Source organism: Girardinichthys multiradiatus, chromosome Y (genome assembly GCF_021462225.1).
Source record: "Girardinichthys multiradiatus isolate DD_20200921_A chromosome Y, DD_fGirMul_XY1, whole genome shotgun sequence".
Lineage (NCBI taxonomy): Eukaryota > Metazoa > Chordata > Actinopteri > Cyprinodontiformes > Goodeidae > Girardinichthys > Girardinichthys multiradiatus.
The window spans coordinates 32,041,136-32,060,189 of NC_061818.1; the positions used below are offsets into that span (position 1 = coordinate 32,041,136).

Genomic DNA, 19,054 nt, shown 5'->3' on the forward strand with positions numbered 1-19,054 from the left:
CAAATGCCTAGTAGAAAAGTTTTTCTAAAATGTTGCAACACGTTTATTATGAAAATTCCACTTTTCCTAACTCAAAGGTCCTTACACCTTTTCCATATACTTTTCAAACGTTACTATGAATAAATTGTAGATATTGCTACAGTGTGTTTAATCACCAAAAACAAAAACCACAAGCTTTAAGGATTGTGCATAGCTAGAAAAACAGATGGATGGATGTCAGTAAACATGGTTTGTGTGATTTCCTCTGTGAAAGTTGTTTTGGATGTAGCTTCTGCTAAATGAGACAATCTAAGCAAAACCAGGCCAACACCTCAGTCAGGCACAGAGAGAACTTTAATTTGTTTACAAAACATGCAAACAAATACAAACTGTCAACATTTGAAAAGTATGACCATACAAAAGCTTAAATACGCTGAAAGAGAAATAGTGTCAACGAACATGGCACTATTTTCAACATATCTCCATCATTTCGATAAAGCAATGATCAAAAGCATCTTAAATTTGATATAACGACGCAGCGTTAATAAATGATTCATGCCTCAGGAACAATACAACATCCACAACAGTGACTTACAAGGGTCAAAGTGCTGATATTTCACTGCAATGGGCTCCATCTGTTTTTACACGGAGTCACCAGAAAAAGCAACACCTGAGCCAGCAATGCCTACCCTCTACATGTACACAAGGCTCGGTGTGGTAAGGAATGTCAATAGACAACGATAAACGAATATTATGTAACAAAGATCCACACAGACGAACTGCTATAGATTGTGCAGAATGTGTGAATGCAATCCCTTCAGTCATCATTCCTTTTAGAAAATGTGAAATCAAACATCTGTGTCAAGCAGTTATTAGGTAACGTGAACATGGCTGCCATTTGGGATTCAGTTTGCGAACTTGTTTAGTGTGTAGAAAATCAAAGCCAGTCCAGTGATGTGCAACTTGTTTTTCCAAGGATAAAAATTAGATAAAAATGCTGATTGTAAGCAGTTTGACATGTAGGTACAAAGCACACAGTCTGTGGTCCAAACATAAGTCTACTCAGTAACACTGAAATATTATTAACATGAAAACCAACTTTTCAACTGATCTATTTCCGTGGTGGTGTAAGATAAATATTTACAATGTCATGATTAAAGAAGCATTTCAGCAGAACAGCACCAGCTGGATAGAAATATCTGTACAATCATTATGCCTTTTCTCTTATGATAAACTCTCCACATTTTTAAAACTGAACTTTTAATGAAACAACATTCCCTTTAGCATTCCCTCATGAACTCCTCGTTCAATCAAGCCGAGCCCAGCATCTTAGCTGTCCATTGAACCACCACCCTTGTTCTTATTGCGACTGAGAGGGAAGGTGGACTTGCTCTGTGGCTGGGTCATCTTGCTGGCCAGGTGGACGAAGGGTTCGATGAGGACGCGTCGGTCCACCACCGACACCTCCCACAGACGCACCTTCTCATTCTTCGCCCAGTTCTGAGCATAGTTAACTTCAATTCTCCTCTCGTCCTGCTTGTCCAGCTTGTTGCCCAGCACGATGATGGTGACCTGTGGGTCAGGATAAATTAATTACCTGCACATCAGTGCAATCTGCAGCAATCACAGCCAACTGTGTGCGTCACTGTGTGATGCCTAATGTGAATTGAATAAGAATGGAGGTAAAAGCTTTCAGAAGTAATAATTTATAAATGCCATCTCAGAAAAATGAATGTCTGTGGATAAAACTCTATTTTTATAAACTAGAGACCTGTGTTAGAATGTAACCTAGCCACAACATTAAGGTGACAAGAAAACCAACAACTTGAATATCTTTGTTATGGCCCACACACGATACTGAGACTGTCTCGTTAAACTGCTAGAACGGAGCAACTGGACACAATTTGACAAAAGCATCCCTAAACAAATCACTTTGTTCCATTTTCACCTCTTTCTTGTCTCTGTGACGATCAATATCTTTCTTGAGTGCCTCCATTCGCTTAAAGGACTCTTTGCTGTCGATGCTGTAGACAAGCACAAAGCCATCGGCGAAAGTGTAGTAATGACGAGGAAACTCCATCCCATCCCGGAGTCCACGGGTATCGTAGAAGCGCACCTGCTCCCGTGTGCCACGGTCAGTCTCGATGGAGCCAATGTAAATATCCTCAAGGGTTTCCATAGGCTCTGAACCTAAAATGGGAGACACATAACTCCATATTTTTGCCTTTTATTGGTTAAAATGAAAAATGAATATGTACAGTAAATTTCCAAAATGTGACAGAGATGGATCATGGAAATTCCTATCATTTTTACCAGTTATACCCATGAATAAACATCGAAATTACATGAATAAACATCTGGTTTATGGTGCAAAGCCTTGGAAGGTGGGGTTAAGTTTACAAAACCTGACAGAATCCACATCCATATAACCAATCTGTTGCAACAACAGTGTTGTTGCATAGTTGATGCTGTGCATCAGAAGAGGTTGAGCATACTTTACATTCTGGTTATCTTCTAACATTTTTGTGCTCTGTTGCGCTGAGATGGCAGCATTAGTATCCACTTTCTTTCTGACCTCATACAGAGACTATTCTTTGCCCACATGCTGACCTCTTACCAGAAGAACATATAGAAAAGCTGACAACATACCTGCAACATGATTTGCATACAGTAATTGTTCCAACACAGCTGTTTTACCAACTCCAGCCTGGCCACACACAACTACTTTGCAGCTTTTACCCATGATGACTTCTCAGTTTTCAGTCACAAAATCTGTTGATGAAACAAGACAAATACAATGACCTCTGGCTGAGTCAGTTAATTCAGAGAATCTCTAAAGTTTTATCTTCTGAGCCACAAATTAACATTAGAAAAGACTCATGACCCTTACTAAATCCAATACATAAAGGTGCAATAACATCATAAACAGTCATTATAGTCCTTTTATCTCTTCTAGCAATTATAACATAAACATGATTTGTTATCATTTTTAATATTTCTTATATCTTTTCGAAAGAGGATCTAAACCCACATTTGTGGATTCACAACACCAACTTTGGAAAGTTAATTTACGTACGTTATTTAACCTGATATGTTAATACTTAACTTAAGCCAGCTAAAAGACAGGGGCAAACCATTGATTTTAAAAAAATATATAAAATAAGAAGTACTACCAGTCGGCCTTGGAAGTGATTCTGGCAAATTGTCCATCGCCACAGGAGGGGGAAGCAGTGTTTCGCCAACACTGTTTACAGTGGGGTGGGGAGCGGCTGACCTCGACTGGGGACATTATTGCGTGGTGGAAGGAGTACTTCGAGGATCTCAATCCTGTCGTCACACCTTCCCTGGTGGAGGCAGAGACTGGGGACTCGGAGTTTGACTCTTTCATCACCCAGGCAGAAATTACCGAGGTGGTTAAAAAGCTCCACAGTGGCAAGGCTTCGGGGGTGGATGAGATACGTATTCAGATACAGAGTCGGGGGCCCTTTATTAGGGCCCATCCGGTCTCTGTAAATGCAGAACAGGAGTTTGGTCCGCATTGCCAGCACAAAGTCGGACCTGTTCCCAGTGTATTTTGGACTCCGGCAGGGCTGCCCTTTGTCACCGGTCCTGTTCAGAACTTTTATGGACAGGATTTCTAGGCGCAGCCAAGGGCAAGAGGGGGTCTGGTTTCGAGACCAGTGGATTTCGTCTCTTCTTTTTGCAGATGACGTGGTCCTGCTGGCCCCCTCTAGCCAAGACCTACAGCATGCCCTGTGGCGGTTCACAGCCGAGTGTGAAGCGGCTGGGATGAGGATCAGTTCCTCCAAGTCCGAGTCCATGGTTCTCGACCAGAAAAGGTTGGCTTGCCCTCTTCAGGTTGGAGGGGAGTTCCTGCCTGAAGTGGAGTTCAAGCATCTTTGGGTCTTGTTCACAACTAAGGGGAGAATGAAGCGGGAGATTCAAAAGACAGATCGGTGCGGCTGCCGCAGTAATAGGGACACTGTGCTGGTCCATGGTGAAGAGAGAGCTGAGCCAAAAAGCGAAGCTCTTGATTTACCGGTCGTTCTACGTTCCTACCCTCACCTATGGCCATGAACTTTGGGTCATGACCAAAAGAACGAGATCCCGGATACAAGAGGCTGAAATGAGCTTCCTCCGTAAGGTGGCCGGGCACTCCCTTAGAGATAGGGTGAGGAGCTCGGCCATCCGGGAGGGGCTTGGAGTAGAGCAGCTGCTCCTCCACATCAAGAAGGAGTCAGCTGAGATGGCTCGGGCTTCTGTATCAGATGCCTGCTGGACGCCATCCTCGGGAGGTGTTCCAAGCATGGCCCACCGAAAGGAGGACCATAGGATGGCCCAGGACACGCTGGAGGCACTATGTCTCTCAGCTGGTCTGGGAACGCCTTGGGCTCCCCCCAGCTGGAGGAGATGTCTGGGGAGAGGGACGTATGGGTGTCTCTGCTGAGTCTGCTGCCCCTGCGAATCTGTCCTGGATGAAGCGGAAGACGCTACAAATATGAGAATTTATTTCAACAATACACACTTTTATTGACTGATTGATTGCCTAATTATGGGTCAGTGTCAGGCGACTGTCCGTGAAACCCATGTACATCTCTGTGGAATTGCCAGAATGCTAATAAAAGCAGGGTTTCTAAAGAAAGAATATACCTTTTTTATGTGTCTTTTATTACTAACATTATTCAAAGTTTTTTTTGTCTGGAGAAGGCTAGTTCAATAAGAAAAATGCAGATATTTATCTTCTAAAAAATTCTAAAGCAATTAAGACAGAAAAGTTGAATTTCTACTAGCTAGCAGAATCAGTAACCAAGGCATTATAACTTTCCTAAAGAATACTTTAAAGATGTTTTTTTCCCTCTTTATTTGGTCATTTAACAATGTAGTAATTTTATTGTGTGGCTGATAGAAATAAGAAAATTAGCTTCAATAAGATGGAAAGAGATGTTTGCTCAAGGCTTGGTTCAAGGCTTTTGACCTAAGCATAAAAGCTATATTGATCGTTTTTTTTTTTTTTTTTTTTTTTGTTTGTTTTTTTTTTCTAGTTTGCCCTATTAATACAAATAAAAACAAATACGTTATCTCATGTAAAAACATTGGTCTGATTGTCATAGTTCTTACGGGATCATTGGTTTTGTAAAGTTATTTTTGAGGAGTAACGTATTAAATGAGTAACAAATAGAAAAGTAACATCAATCCCGCATTGATTAAAGTAATTAGAGTTAAAAGCGAAATAATTTCTTGCTATGGTTACACTCAATAATAGCCTAGCATTAGCTTAAATCCAGAATAGATACATTACAACAACATAAAGTACGAATCTGATGTAAGTATAAACTGAAAATATATCAAAAACGTATATACCATTATCAATACGTGCCTATCGATATCTATTGTTACCCTAATGATTCGAACTTACTGACAGTCCGTTCTTCTAAGCCAACGGATCACTTCCTGTTTACAGTGTACGTAACGACGACCGCAGTCTGAGGCCCCGCCCACTCCCATTGACGGCAAAATGGCGACGGAGAATTGTGATGCTGTGAACATGGACCCTGACATCGAACTGCTCAGTGACGAGGAGATAGAAAGGTAGGAGAAATACGTGATTTGTTGTCAGTGGCAGAAATAGAAACACATCAACGTCTTTTACCGTTACGTACCGTCAAATTCTCCTGTCATTAGGGTTTTCGTTGGGTGTTTTGACAGCTAACTAGCGCGCTGCAGCTCACTGTTAAGCTACATTATGGTAGCTTGGTTGGTCTCCCTCCTCGCCAACCTCTCCTGGCTGGTTTGTAGGATCTGTGGAGCGGTCTTTACTCGTGTCGAGCAAAAGTTGATCTAGCTGAGAGGTTTGCTTTCCCATCATTGCCACGTGTTTTCCTAGAATGGTTCAGTGGCACCATTCATTTTTTGTGTGGCCGTGATGTAAAGCATGAAAGGCTTCTAAATAAAGTAATGGCAGTTGTACGGAGCATGGTGTCATATGTTCCTGGCTCTCCTCTCCCCTGCCCGCTTCACAAAATAGCAACCTCTTATCCAGGAATAGACATTTCTCCTCTGCTATTCGGGCTTTTTTTATGCGTAGCTAACTTAGGCCAGAACTTCTCTTATGTATTTACGTTGTCATTCACATTAATAGATATGCCTCGTTTACACAATTATTATTCTGACAATAAACAGAAACCCATACTGTCTGATTAAAAAACAGGTCAAATTTAAGTATGAGTCTTTGTCATTGTAATTGCATAAGTAAATAACTGCTCATCACAACAGAGATGCAGATATAACTGAATACATTTGCTTAAGAACTTCTTCACGCATTAGAATCCTAGATTGAAGCAATAGACATGGTCTTATGTAAATCATTGAGATTATTAAACTGTTCTGTAAAATCTGAATTTAAATTGACAGTAGAACTCACAGCAGTTTTCAGTATATTTTTTGTGATGGTCCGACACAAAGCAGTTTCATAGTTAAGTGAAAATCTTTAATGTGCATTTGTATTTAGTCAAGTCTTTGTAGGACCAACATTTGGAGTGAAATTCTTCTAGAGACTTGAGCTGTTGCCCTTTCTTTGCAAAATAGCTTTCAGATTGGATGGAGAACATCTGTGAACATCTGTTTTCAAGTTTTGCCACAGATTCTGAATTAGACCCATTCTGTCATAGCTGTAGCTGTAACTCTGCTTTCATTTAAACAGTGGGTCTCACCCTAATACAGCTGATTGAAACTGCTGTATTACCTTCTCAGGCCTGGTATTGAACCATTCATTTGATTCGGACATGTTTGACCACAGAAACATCTAAAACATGCAGGACACCAGCCCTTGAGGACTGACATTGGACACCACTTATCTAAACCACTGTACTGTAGCTCCAGCTACATGTTTAGTGTTGTCATTCTACTGTAAGGTGAACCTTCACTCCAGCCTCAAGTCTTTTTCAGCCTGTGATTGATTTCTCCCAAGGTCCTCCATTTAGCTCAATCTAGTTTCCCAACAGTTCTAACCAGCTTCGCTGCCCAAAGAGCATCCTCTCAGCATGATGCTCCAAGCAGTGTGTTTCACTGTGTTGATGGTGTGCTCAGGTTAATGTGTAGAGTTAGTTTTACTCCCTGTGCAGTAGGGCTGAAACAATTAATCAGATTAGTTGTGATTAATCAATTATTGAAATAATCGCCAACTAATTTAGTAGTCGAATAATTGTTAACAGGAGAATACAGACTCTAAAACATGCCATTTGCTCAAAAGTGGGCCTCCTATTCAGTTCCCTGATTACTGCTCTCCTTGTCTACCCTGTTAGTTTAGCTGGGTGACTAAACCTTGTTCAAAGTGGATGGTTTGTTCAGTAATGTCACTTTTCCAGGGGTTCTACTTTGGCCGGCTCCACTGAGCCCATTTTGCGACCATTTCCACCGCTGGCTTTTCCAGCACTGGCTCTTGTGGTACCTGGTCTGCATTAGGTCCAGTTGGAGATGGGTAGGGCTGAAATGTGACATGAATAGACTGCTGTTCACTCATTGGCCATTTGTGTGGTCAGCCGTATGAGTCTGACTGCATTATTCAGTAGAAGCTCTATGGGGCGAGGATAAATGAGAAGATATTCGCCAAGGTAGTGGAGAGAATCACAAGCCTCGGATTTTACTGCACATTGTGGCAGTCCAAGGAAAATCTAAAAAAAGCTCAAGGGCCACTACAAAAATTGGCATCCACCAGGTCGAACCGAAAGCCATCGTCCAGCAAGTACTAACCTGAGGGTAGTATTATGATTAGAGATTGGTTCAGCTCTATTCAGAAATGTTGTTTGTCCAAAAACAGGAAGTCATCTGACCAAAATTCAAGATGCCCAAATATAGTCAACAATTATTATCAGTTTCCTGGTGCCACAGATATACTCTACGTATTTGTGTCCAAATCGTGGTTCAGGTAGCATATAAGGTTTTTTTCACAAATGCATTGGCCACCTTGAGAAAAATATTATGGATATATTATTATATATTACCGGAGAATATTTACAAAGACGTTTTGTTTAATTTCGGATGTAAACAAATATTAAGACAGTCCTGTTCCCCTGCTTCTGTCTCAGATTTTTCAGCTAAATATTCTGATTTCTCTTTTGTGCTGCTTTGCTACACAATTCTACCTACAGGGATGCAGAGGCCTTCAAGGAGCAAGGCAATGCTTTTTACATCAAGAAGGACTACACAGAGGCATTCAATTATTACACCAAGGCTATTGGTAAGTTTATCAAAACAATTTTTAGACTGTTTCATTCAGTCATCAGTGCCATGGTTTTGTTTTTAAATGGGAAACATATTGATTGATGAAAGATTCCTTTTTATTTTTCAGATATGTGTCCAAAAAACGCAAGCTACTATGGAAACCGGGCGGCCACATTAATGATGCTGTGCCGATACAGGGAGGCTCTGGAGGACTCCCAGCAAGCAGTGCGGCTAGACAACAGCTTTATGAAAGTAAGCTGGGAAACAATGAGAACTGGAAGTGATCTGGTTTTTCTGTTGTTAAATAATTTAAGTTGCGTAAAAGCTGGAAAAAATATTCACATCTGGTGTTAAACTTGAACTCTGCACATTCCCTTTAGTATTCTTATTGCAATATATTTAACCATTCAGTACATAGGTTTCCATAGATCCTTTTTTACCCACACGTGAGATGTATGATTTCAGGAGACTTTATTTCTTTAACTTTGCCTCTTTTGTTCACAGGGACATCTGCGAGAGGGTAAGTGCCACCTCTCGCTTGGCAATGCTATGGCTGCCAGCCGCTGTTTCCAGAGAGTTCTGGAACTGGAGCCAGATAACAGCCAAGCCCAGCAGGAGGTGAGCATGACCTCAGTTTTAGAGTTTCGTCTGACGACTTAAATCCACAAGTAAAATATGTTTTGACTAGGCCACATGTGTAAGATATGTATGATGCATCCAAAGAAGCTGGAAAAAAACATCAGGTGGGGCTGTTTTCTTAGTGAACAATTATTAAGTGAAAGTCAGATATTACATAGTCCTGCTCATGTCAGACTGGTTTTACAAGCACTGCTGATGGTACAGAAATTGACTGGTTTTTGTGTTGTCGCTAATATGAGTGTTCCACAATGTTACTGAATACTGAAAAGTATCTTTTGCAGCTAAAGAATGCAGAGTCCATCCTTGAATATGAGAGAATGGCAGAGATTGGATTTGAAAAGAGAGACTTCAGAATGGTAAGCTTCTTAAGAGATTATTTTTAGTCCTTTCTTTAGTTGTTTGGGTAGAGTACATCTCAAGAAATTAGAATGTAATTGAAAAGTTTGGTTATTTGGTAATTTAAGTCAAAAAGGTAACCTGATCTATAGATTCATTACACAAACACTTATATATTTCAAGCATTATTTTCTATTAATTCTGTTTATCGTGACTTTCAGCTAATAAAAATACCGCAAATTATATTACATAAGGTCAATAAAAAAAGATTTTAATATAAAAAAGAGTAAGTTTGTGTCCCGTGCACTAAATGTACTCGGTACTTGACGGGCTCGTTTTGCATGAATTACTCCATTAGTGCAGCATTGCCTGGAGGTGATAAGACTAACTGTCTTATCACCAGCATTTCTGAACACTGAGGTGTTCAGAAAGCCCAGGTTCCTGTAATTATGGCCTTCAGCTCTGCTACATCGCTGGCTCGGTTGTCTCTTCTCTTCCTCTTGACAATCCCCCATAGTTTCTCTACTGAGCTTCGGTCAGGCCAGTTTGCTGGCCAGTCAAGCACAGTGATACCATGATCATTAAAGCAGGTATTGGTACTTTTCACATTGTGGGAAGGTGTCAACAGAGGGAAGCATGAGCTGCTCCAAAGTTTCCAGGAAAAGTACTCCGCTGACTTTTGACCTGAGAAAATACCGTAGACCAACATCAGCCAATTACATGACTCCGCAAATCATAACTAGCTGTTCACACTGGACCTCAGACAGCGTGGAATCACTGAACAGTGTCGGTCCTTTTTCTCCTTAACCTAGGTAACCTACTTCGGACATTATCTCTAAATCGGGAGTGGCTTATCACAAGGAAATCAACTGTTGTGGTCCATCTCTTGTATATGTGTGGTAGCTCTTGACGGACTGACTCCAGCTGCAGTCCAGATCTTGTGAAGGTTCCGTGGACTCTTGAATGGGATTTGTATCAAAATCATCTCAATGCCGTGTTATCCCTGGTGCCTCTGGACCTTTTTGTGTCACACTCTTTCCTTTCGCCCAACTTTCCAGTAATATGCTTTAATACAGCACCCTATGAACATTTTGCTTTCTTACCAGAGTCATTCTGTGGTTTGTGGATGCCAATGACTGTCAAGGCAGCAGTCCTCCCCATGATTGTGAAGGTCATAACGTGGTCATAATGTATAATTTCTGTATTAAAAATGGTGTATGGTTTATAGACAGTGGCACAGATGAAGAGACAGGAGGCAGCGCTGGAGATAGCAGAGATGGACAATGTTGAGGTTCTTTTTGGGAGAGACGAGGATGGATAGGATCAGGAATGAGTGAAAGAGGACATGAAGGTAGTGGGTGTGAGAGAAGAAGATGGGATGACTCACTGTGGCAACTCCTGAAAGGGAAAAAAATGAAGCAGTCTGTATTAAAAATGTAATGTAATGGTATTATGTAATATTGTGATTCTCAGAATTTTAAGTTTTCGTTTTAAGTAAACGTGATTATAAAGATCAAATGAAATAAAGACTGAATAAGTCACTCTGTGTATTGAATGTAGTTAATAAGTTTTACTTTATTAATTGAAATGCCAAAATAAAATAAAAAATAACCTCTTCAATAATGCTTCAATTTGTTGAGATGCACATGTACAAGAGCATTCAGGAAAAACCAGACAATAAAAATGCCGTGGTTTCGTTTTAGGTTGTCTTCTGCATGGACCGGGCCTTGGAGTGTGCATCGGCTTGTCGCAAGTTTAAGATATTGAAGGCAGAGTGTTTAGCCCTGCTGGGACGATACCCAGAGGCGCAGTCTGTCGCCAGGTAGGAAGTTAGTAAAAGATTCGTGTTTTACTTCACCGTCTTAGGATTTTTGTTGTAACGTGATGGAAATCTAGAATTTCTTTCTTGTACCTTTTTAGGGATGATTAAACAATATTCCTTCTGTTTCTTCTCAGTGACATACTCCGAATGGACTCCACCAACGCAGATGCTCTGTACGTGCGAGGTCTCTGTCTCTATTATGAGGATTGCATTGATAAGGCTGTTCAATTCTTTGTCCAGGCCTTGCGTATGGCTCCTGACCATGACAAGGCTCGACTCGCATGTAGAGTGAGTAACTAAGCAGAAGATTTGTATTAATCAGCAAATGGCTTTGTTTTGAGCACTTTTAATTAAATCAAGACATTAACTGTTTTCATTAAAAAAGCTGTCAAAGTTAAACGTATCTCTATTGTGTCTTTGGGTGGCTTTTATGGCTGCTATGTGGTTTGTCTTCCCAGAATGCCAAAGCATTAAAAGCCAAGAAGGAAGAAGGGAACACAGCGTTCAAGGAGGGAAACTTTGAGGCAGCTTATGATTTGTACTCGGAGGCCCTGACAATAGACCCAAACAACATCAAGACTAATGCCAAGCTGTACTGTAATAGAGCCACAGTTGGATCTAAGGTCAGCAACTTCTGGATAATTGTCAGAAAATACACTGCCTTTAAAAAATATTTATACTTCCTAAACTGTTTCACTCTATGTCACTTTACAGCCACAGACTTCAAACCCTTTAGCTGCCTTTAATGTATTAGAACAATACAAAGTTCTTAAAGGTGAAGTGTAATCGGAAGTTGAGCTGTTTTGCAAAGAAGGCATGAGCAAAGGTTTCAGTCCCCCTTCCCATAGGACAACATCCCTAACTGGGGTTAGGCCAGTTTTTAGATTTGTATTTGTAAAATGTTCTGGAAACTATGTAACCTGTAATATGATACAGTATGAAAAGTTTAAGTAGTATGAATGTTTCTGTAAGTCTATGTATCCTAATGCACACCCAGGGTCAGTTCAGTTTCTGTTTAGTATTCATGCCATGTTGAGCAATCAGTTTTCACATAAACTAAATTCAGTCAGGGCTTGTTAGTTTCTTCATTATTTTTTTTTTTCTTTTACAGCTGCAGAAACTAGAACAGGCCATTGAAGATTGCACAAAGGCCATAAAACTGGATGAGACCTACTTAAAGGCCTATTTAAGGAGAGCACAATGGTATGTCCAGGCCTTAACTCAGGGGCACATGTTATATTGCATTTAATTTGTCTGACCTCATTAGAAACTGATTAAACTCATGTTAATAAGTCTGACGGTTGGTTGTTTAAAGTATAGAAAAAAAGTAAGACTTTGTATACCTTGTTTCAGCTACATGGACACAGAGCTGTACGAAGAGGCAGTGAGGGACTATGAGAAGGTCTACCAGACAGAAAAGACAAAAGGTAAGAATCTAAATACACTAGAGTTCCCACACAACATCTAAAAAGCATGGACATTTATCATATGGTTAGAAAAAAAAAATTTTTTTTGCAAAAAGACACAAAGCCTTAAAATGCTCATTTCTGCCAATCCATCAAGCCAGAAAAATAAGCCTTTTATGCATATTACTAACATGTTTTTATATTTTTCTTCACTGTTTAGAACACAAACATCTCCTCAAAACAGCTCAACTGGAGTTAAAGAAAAGCAAGCGGAAAGATTACTATAAGATACTCGGCGTGGATAAGAACGCCACCGAGGAGGAGATCAAAAAAGCGTACCGTAAACGTGCACTTTTACATCACCCAGGTTCTTAAAGCTTTGCCATAAAACCTTTGTGATGCAGCGTACACCTGTATAACATCATCTCAAGTCCCTGTGTCCATTCCCTTGTTCTTTCAGACCGTCACAGCGGCGCTAGTACCGAGGTGCAGAAGGAAGAGGAGAAAAAGTTTAAGGAAGTGGGCGAGGCTTTCAGCGTGCTTTCGGACCCAAAGAAAAAGGCCCGCTATGACAGCGGACAGGACCTCGAGGATGACGGCATGAATATGGGAGGTCAGTACCGCAGCCGAGGTTGGAGTGGGAGGTTACATTGATGCTGCTCTTAACGTATGTTCTGTTGATTGTTTTTGTCTTTTCACTGCCAGACTTTGATGCCAATAACATTTTTAAGGCGTTCTTTGGAGGACCAGGGGGTTTTAGCTTTGAAGGTAATTGAAGAAAATATGTTCTACTGTCATGATTGTTTTTGTTAGGACAGTAAAGTAAATTTTAATGTGCAAATTTGGTTCTGGTTGCTTTTCAGCATCTGGACCAGGAAACTTCTTCTTCCAGTTTGGTTAGTTGGAGGCAACGTCTGCATAAACAGCATCTAAATCAGGACTTTTGTACAATATCAACCCCTCTACGCACCATCTGTATTTAACGACTGGCTAAACGTCAGTCTCGTCTATGCCATTGACTGAATGAATGCAACCTAATGACCACATGCGGTTAATTATTTACAGCAAGGACACCAAGATGACTCAGAGTGATTATTGCTATTGGTTTTTGATTTTATTTTCCTTTTAAAATAAAACTTAAAATCAGTAACAACTACCAACAACAGTCCAAATATTGTGTGGAGTTTTGTTGGAGAAATTGTGCAGCAAATGTATCAGAGCATACAGAAAGTGTCATCCTGGGGAAATTGTTGAGGTGCAACACCTAATCCAGCAAGCTGTTATTTCACTCACTTTTCTGCTGATGGAGTGTTCTCTACATGTAACTTGATCAATGGTTTCTTAGGAAAATCACTGAGCAAGTCCCACCTTCCACAGGTTTCGAAGAACCTGACAGCGGGCTGCTACAAATTTCCACTAAAACCTGCCTGCTTGTCATAGGATATACTTTTTTTAAGCAGAAAACAGCTGCAGCTCTTGACCTATACAGATGGCATGGCCAAAGCACACGAGAGTGATGGCAGTGGAGACAGTAGTGCTGGCTTTGTTGCTGGCCAAGTCACCTCTCCCTTTTGTCATCACATGTTTTACGTTTGGTGTTGCCAGTCAAAGCTTGCTGCAATGTACATTTTACTGGAATGTAAAGTGTTAATTTGTGATGTTGAAGTTTTTTTATTTTCATTTCTATATTTATTGTACCTTTGACTCTTCTGTTTCAAAAAAGAAAATGTATGAGCCTTTCTGCAGGAAGTTAATTGATTTGCTAGGTTTGCTTGAAGTCTGCTAAAATGGGTCTACGTTACTAGAGTTTCAGGCAAGCCAACTAGTTTTTTTTAACATAAGAGGTAATCGCAACGAGGAGTCATATCATTAAACTGCAGATTTTTTAGTATGTGTTGGCTAAGATAGTCAGACTCTGGAATATTTGAAACCTGGCAAATTTTAGTTTCTTCCTGATTAAAACTAGAAGTCTGTTCTCATATTTGCCCTCTCTAAACCATCATTTCTTTATCTTTAAACAGTACCAGCTGTGTCAATAAAGATGGCCTTCTCTGGGTTTCCCCGAAATTGTTTTCATCTCTTTGTTTCTTCAGAATAGTTATTAATTATGAGGTCAGTGAATATTGAAATCAGAAAACAGTTTTATAAATAAATGAAAAACAGGCCACTAGAGGGCGCCCTCTCCCCGAACTGTGGTTGCTAGGATACATTTTTTTCCAACTTACCGTTTGTTAACGCCTTTAAATTCAAGGTTGACGTGTCTAAAATGGCAAAAAAGACAGAAAACACCAAAGATGAAATTTTGAAAAATAGAGTTTTAACCTTAAGGGCCGAAGGGGAGTGGAATTTCCGTAAAGGGAATTACAAACATGCGCTCAGCAGCTTTAGTGCGGTAAGTAATTTATTGAAGGTTTGACTAATGAACCATTTGTTTAAAAGAAATTACCTAATTTTAGTATTTGTTCAGGCGCTTGATTTAACCCCTAAAGAGAAGAAATGCCTTGTTGGTCGAGCCAAGTGTTTCATGCGGATTGGCCAGTTTATAAATGCTCTAACAGACGCTGAAGTTTTAATAAAAGAGGACGCGTCATTCCCTGAGGTAAATTTTCCCCGTCATAAGCAAAGATGGTTAACGTTTTATTTTTTTTAATGAAACTTAAAGACCCTTCTGTCATAGAGTGACTGTTTTTTCTCTTAATATTTTTAGGCATTGTACCTAAAAGCGGAGGCTTTATATTACATGGGTGAATTTGAATTTGCACTGGTTTTTTACCACCGAGGGCAAAAGATTCGCCCACATATTGAAGGATTCAAGCTTGGGATCCAGAAGGCAGAGGAGGCGATAACAAACTCTGTCGGCAGTAAATGACGTTTACAGTAAATGTGACTGTTCATTGTCAGTATTCTCACTCAATGCCTAAACTTCTTTGATTTTTCTTTACCATGCTACAGATTCTTCCTCACTCAAACTGGAAATTAGGGGAGACCTGTCATTCCTCAAAGAGGAGGAGGAGGTAAGTGTTTTTGTTGGGAATGTCTGGGAAAATCTGTGCTTCTGAAAACTGAGAGATCCAGCGTAAAAATGACCATATCTTTTAAGTGTTACAGTGTTTAGTGAGATCAGCCTCAACATTAAAACCACCTATTTATTATTATGTCTGCAATCAGTTTATTATACCAGGATATGCACAAGACCTCTGACCCGCAGCGTGGGTAGATTTAACATGTTCTGATCCCTTGTCATTTCCTGTGATTCCTGAAGAGTCTCTGCATTGTGCACTATGACATGAAAAGTTCAGTCCCGTCTTGTTTAGTGTTGGCCCTGGCCTGCAGTAAACGCTTGAGTAATCGTGTTTATAATAGCTTCAGAGCAAAGAAGTTGCACAGAGGCGCCAACTAGATTTTTCAAACGTTAAATGAAAAGGTTTCCACAGACCTTCTCCCATTGCTAGGAGACCTAATCTGCAGCTACTCAGCAATGTGTACCGAATGCTTTAATGCACCGGATTCTTGAAAGATATTAATGTTTCGTTAGTTTGTGCTACAGTCGCTTCCCTTTGAGATCAGAATATGTGAAAAAGCCTTAACTCCCCATATGCACGGCCGTGGCCCTGTCATTGGTTGATTAGTAACTCATTAATTACTAAAATTATTACACTTCCCTCTTATCGCTGCTACATGACTCTCAAAAACATTTTTACTGGTTGTCAAATTTATTAGACACCCTTCCCTAGGCTAATAGAAGTCAGTTCTCTTATATAGTGATGGTGTTACGACTTTTGTGTTAACTGTGTTTAATATGGTTTAACTGCCTTTCTGTTTGTTTTTATAAATAACATGTAAAGGGAGAGCAGCCAATTGCTGTTATTCAGAACCTGACAAAAAAAGAAAAGCATCATACTCCAGAGACCCTGAAGAATGAGAAGACCACCAAACAACTGCTGGGAGAGTTTTACCCACACAAGAAATTCCTAGAGAAACTTCTGAAAGACCAAGGTGCAAAGCTGTCCATGTATCATCATTTACTTTTGTCCATTTCTCTATTATTTGATGTTGAAGTCAGTACTTTGTTGGCCAACGTTTAAAGCAGTCATCCACAAAATTTTTAACATATTTTATTCAAACTGAGTATAATTTATTTTTCACGTTTAAAAGACCGACTCTTAAAGCTGTTATACAACCCTGCTCAGATTTGGTTAAAGGTGTGACGAAGAGTGGAGAACGAGTGGAGGACATAATTCAGAGCAGCATCACGTCTCTTAATAACTGCGCCGACTTCTGGAGTCAAGAGATGCCTGTTTCCCTCAAAGATAGAAAGCAGCAGTCCAAGCAGCAGAAATATAGCTCTCCCTCTGACAGGGTTCATTTTCTCCTGAGGAGCCTTGATGAGATAGATGGCGGTAGGATAGGCTTCTGGATGAATTTGTAGCTCACCACTATCATTTCTGTGCATGGGTAAAATCATTTTACTGTTTATCTGCCATTGCAGAACTGACGTCAGGGAATGCAAAAGGCAGTCTGAAGAAGGGAGAAGAATTAATGAGGATAATTCAAGGATGGTCGAAAAAAGACTGCCCAGTTAAAGAGGAGATAATGTGCTTCCTGCATGGATGCATTGGAAATGCTTTTTTTGACTTGGGAGATGTAGATCAAGCGCTGCAACATCATCACAAAGACCTGGAGTTGGCTAAACAGTGGTGAGAATCTAAAGAAACTGAACAATTAGACTCAGCATAACCTTTAACAAGAGACCATATGTTTAGTAATCTTTTTTATCAACAGCAAATTTCCAAAAGCAACAGCAAGGGCTCTGGCCAACATAGGTTGCACCTATGTTGAAACTGGACAATTTGCAAAAGCCATAGAGTTGTAAGTAAAGAACACATTATACACTGTGCTTCTAAAATAGATTGATATTCAGCTGGGAAGAGAAGATTCCTTTTGTCCATGAAGGTTTGGAGAAGACCTGGTTGCTTCATGAGATCGGCTGTTGTTACCTGGAGCTCGGTCATCCTGAAAAAGCCAGAGACTTCGGTCTCCGTTCTGTTGCTGTGGCTGAAGAACTATCTGATAACAAGTGGCAGTTAAGGGCCAGTGTTTTGCTTGGACAGTCAGAATGTAATTATTCATGTTTTGTTTTTCACATTAAATGTGTTATAGTAGTTTGCAACTTGCAGACCTGATCTTTAAACTAATTAAAGCTCTAATGGTGTCAGTCAAAGTCTAACCTGATGTTGAAAAGTAAATGCACTTTGTTTTGTTTTTTTCCTTTTGTTTTAGTGAATTTGGGAAACTTTGAATCATCTGTATCTCACTTTGAGAAGGCTTTGAGTCTGGCTAAAGTTCAAAATGACAGCACAGCACTGAGTGCCATCCAAGAGGTGTCCTTTGTCATCTTATACTTTCTTTTCTTTTTATTTTAAGGCATTTTTTGATCTCTGACCGTATCACCATATTTCCTTTTAGGCACTCGATGAAGCAAAACAACATCTACCACACTGAGGATGTCTGCACCAAAAAGCAACAGGGGAACATACATTAATGAGGATCTTGTTGTGATTATTGAACTGTGTTGGTCATACTGGGAGCGAAGGTCTCACAATCCTACTGTCAGTATTTCATCTTCATGAAGTTTGTCTTTCACTGAGAATATCAGATTGAACACTGATCAACATTACAGATAAAAAAGATGCCAAAAGGGTCTAGTGTTGACCCCTGTCGCCATCATCCTTTAAAAAAACAATTAATAAAATATTTTTCTTTCCATTGTCCAATAGTGATGTGATGTATGTTGTTTTTGCTTCCTATACAGACTATTGTTGCCTAGAAAGTTCCTATTATTGTTTCAATGTTAATTAGAAACCTTCATTTCCCTATTTGGTCACATTGTGTTATATTACTAGACTAAGAAATCTAAAAACTGCCTTGTGTTTAAGCAGATTAGCTGTATGCTTTGTGTCAGTGACACAGAATTTTAGGGATAGGAGCGGCAGGATGTAAATGGCTGTACTTTACTGCAGCTTTAGCTTTGCATATGAGATAACAGCCTTTATTTTACTGAGTAGAAATGTATAAAATGTCTTTCCAGTGTAACTTTAAAAATCACTCTGAAGGAGTAATATAGTGATGTATTTCAAAATGGAAAGTATTACATACAGAACTTTCGACTCACTGAAAAGTATTTTCATGTATTGTACAGTATATGTGCTCAATATACGGTTGGGGATTATTTTGCATGAATTACTGCATTAATGTAATAAAAGTTATATCTGGCTCTCCATAGAGCTGGCTAACAAAGGGAAGCATGAAGTGCCTGGCACATGGCTGCCCTTACCCTTGATTTTATAGAACACAGTCGACCAACACCAGAAAATTACATGGTTCCCAAATCACCACCGAATGTGGAGCTTACACGCAGGACCCACAGCAACTTGAGCCTTTTCACCCTTTCTCCAGGCCCTTGACCTCGATTTACAAATGAAATGCAAAATTTACTTTAATCTGAAGACAAATTTAAACCACTGAGTAACGGCGCAGTCCTTTTTCTCCTTAGTCCAAGTAAGAGTTTTCTGGCAGGTTATAGCTGTAGAGCATATCCTGGATATGTCTGTGTGTGGTAGCTCTTGAATTACTGACTGCAGCCACAGTCCAC

The 19,054-nt window shown here is 39.9% G+C and overlaps 3 protein-coding genes across 4 annotated transcripts; 2 read left to right on the forward strand and 1 right to left on the reverse strand.

Moving 5' to 3' along the window:
- Positions 1-315: 315 nt before the first annotated feature.
- Positions 316-5,513, reverse strand: LOC124864821 (NF-kappa-B inhibitor-interacting Ras-like protein 2). 2 transcript variants are annotated; one of them, XM_047359752.1, is made up of 4 exons: positions 5,396-5,513; positions 2,629-2,751; positions 1,928-2,169; positions 316-1,551 (listed from the first exon to the last, which is right to left on the reverse strand). In XM_047359752.1, the coding sequence occupies exons 2-4, from the start codon at positions 2,720-2,722 to the stop codon at positions 1,309-1,311; spliced, it is 579 nt and encodes a 192-aa protein (XP_047215708.1). In that variant the 5' UTR covers positions 2,723-2,751; positions 5,396-5,513; the 3' UTR covers positions 316-1,308. The 2 variants fall into 2 exon arrangements, with proteins under 2 accessions (XP_047215708.1, XP_047215709.1); XM_047359753.1 differs by having other exon boundaries at positions 5,341-5,411.
- LOC124864820 (dnaJ homolog subfamily C member 7-like) lies at positions 5,413-13,574 on the forward strand. The gene is made up of 14 exons (XM_047359751.1): positions 5,413-5,568; positions 8,127-8,215; positions 8,327-8,451; positions 8,704-8,817; positions 9,120-9,194; positions 10,878-10,996; positions 11,131-11,284; positions 11,455-11,619; positions 12,108-12,199; positions 12,350-12,423; positions 12,623-12,769; positions 12,863-13,015; positions 13,108-13,170; positions 13,266-13,574. The coding sequence occupies exons 1-14, from the start codon at positions 5,495-5,497 to the stop codon at positions 13,301-13,303; spliced, it is 1,482 nt and encodes a 493-aa protein (XP_047215707.1). The 5' UTR covers positions 5,413-5,494; the 3' UTR covers positions 13,304-13,574.
- A 1,055-nt stretch (positions 13,575-14,629) lies between these two features.
- Positions 14,630-18,173, forward strand: LOC124863689 (outer dynein arm-docking complex subunit 4-like). Its single transcript, XM_047358119.1, has 11 exons — positions 14,630-14,794; positions 14,870-15,001; positions 15,110-15,263; positions 15,355-15,416; positions 16,248-16,398; positions 16,593-16,802; positions 16,892-17,099; positions 17,185-17,271; positions 17,324-17,520; positions 17,683-17,783; positions 17,869-18,173. The coding sequence occupies exons 1-11, from the start codon at positions 14,669-14,671 to the stop codon at positions 17,902-17,904; spliced, it is 1,464 nt and encodes a 487-aa protein (XP_047214075.1). The 5' UTR covers positions 14,630-14,668; the 3' UTR covers positions 17,905-18,173.
- The last annotated feature ends 881 nt before the right edge of the window (positions 18,174-19,054 follow it).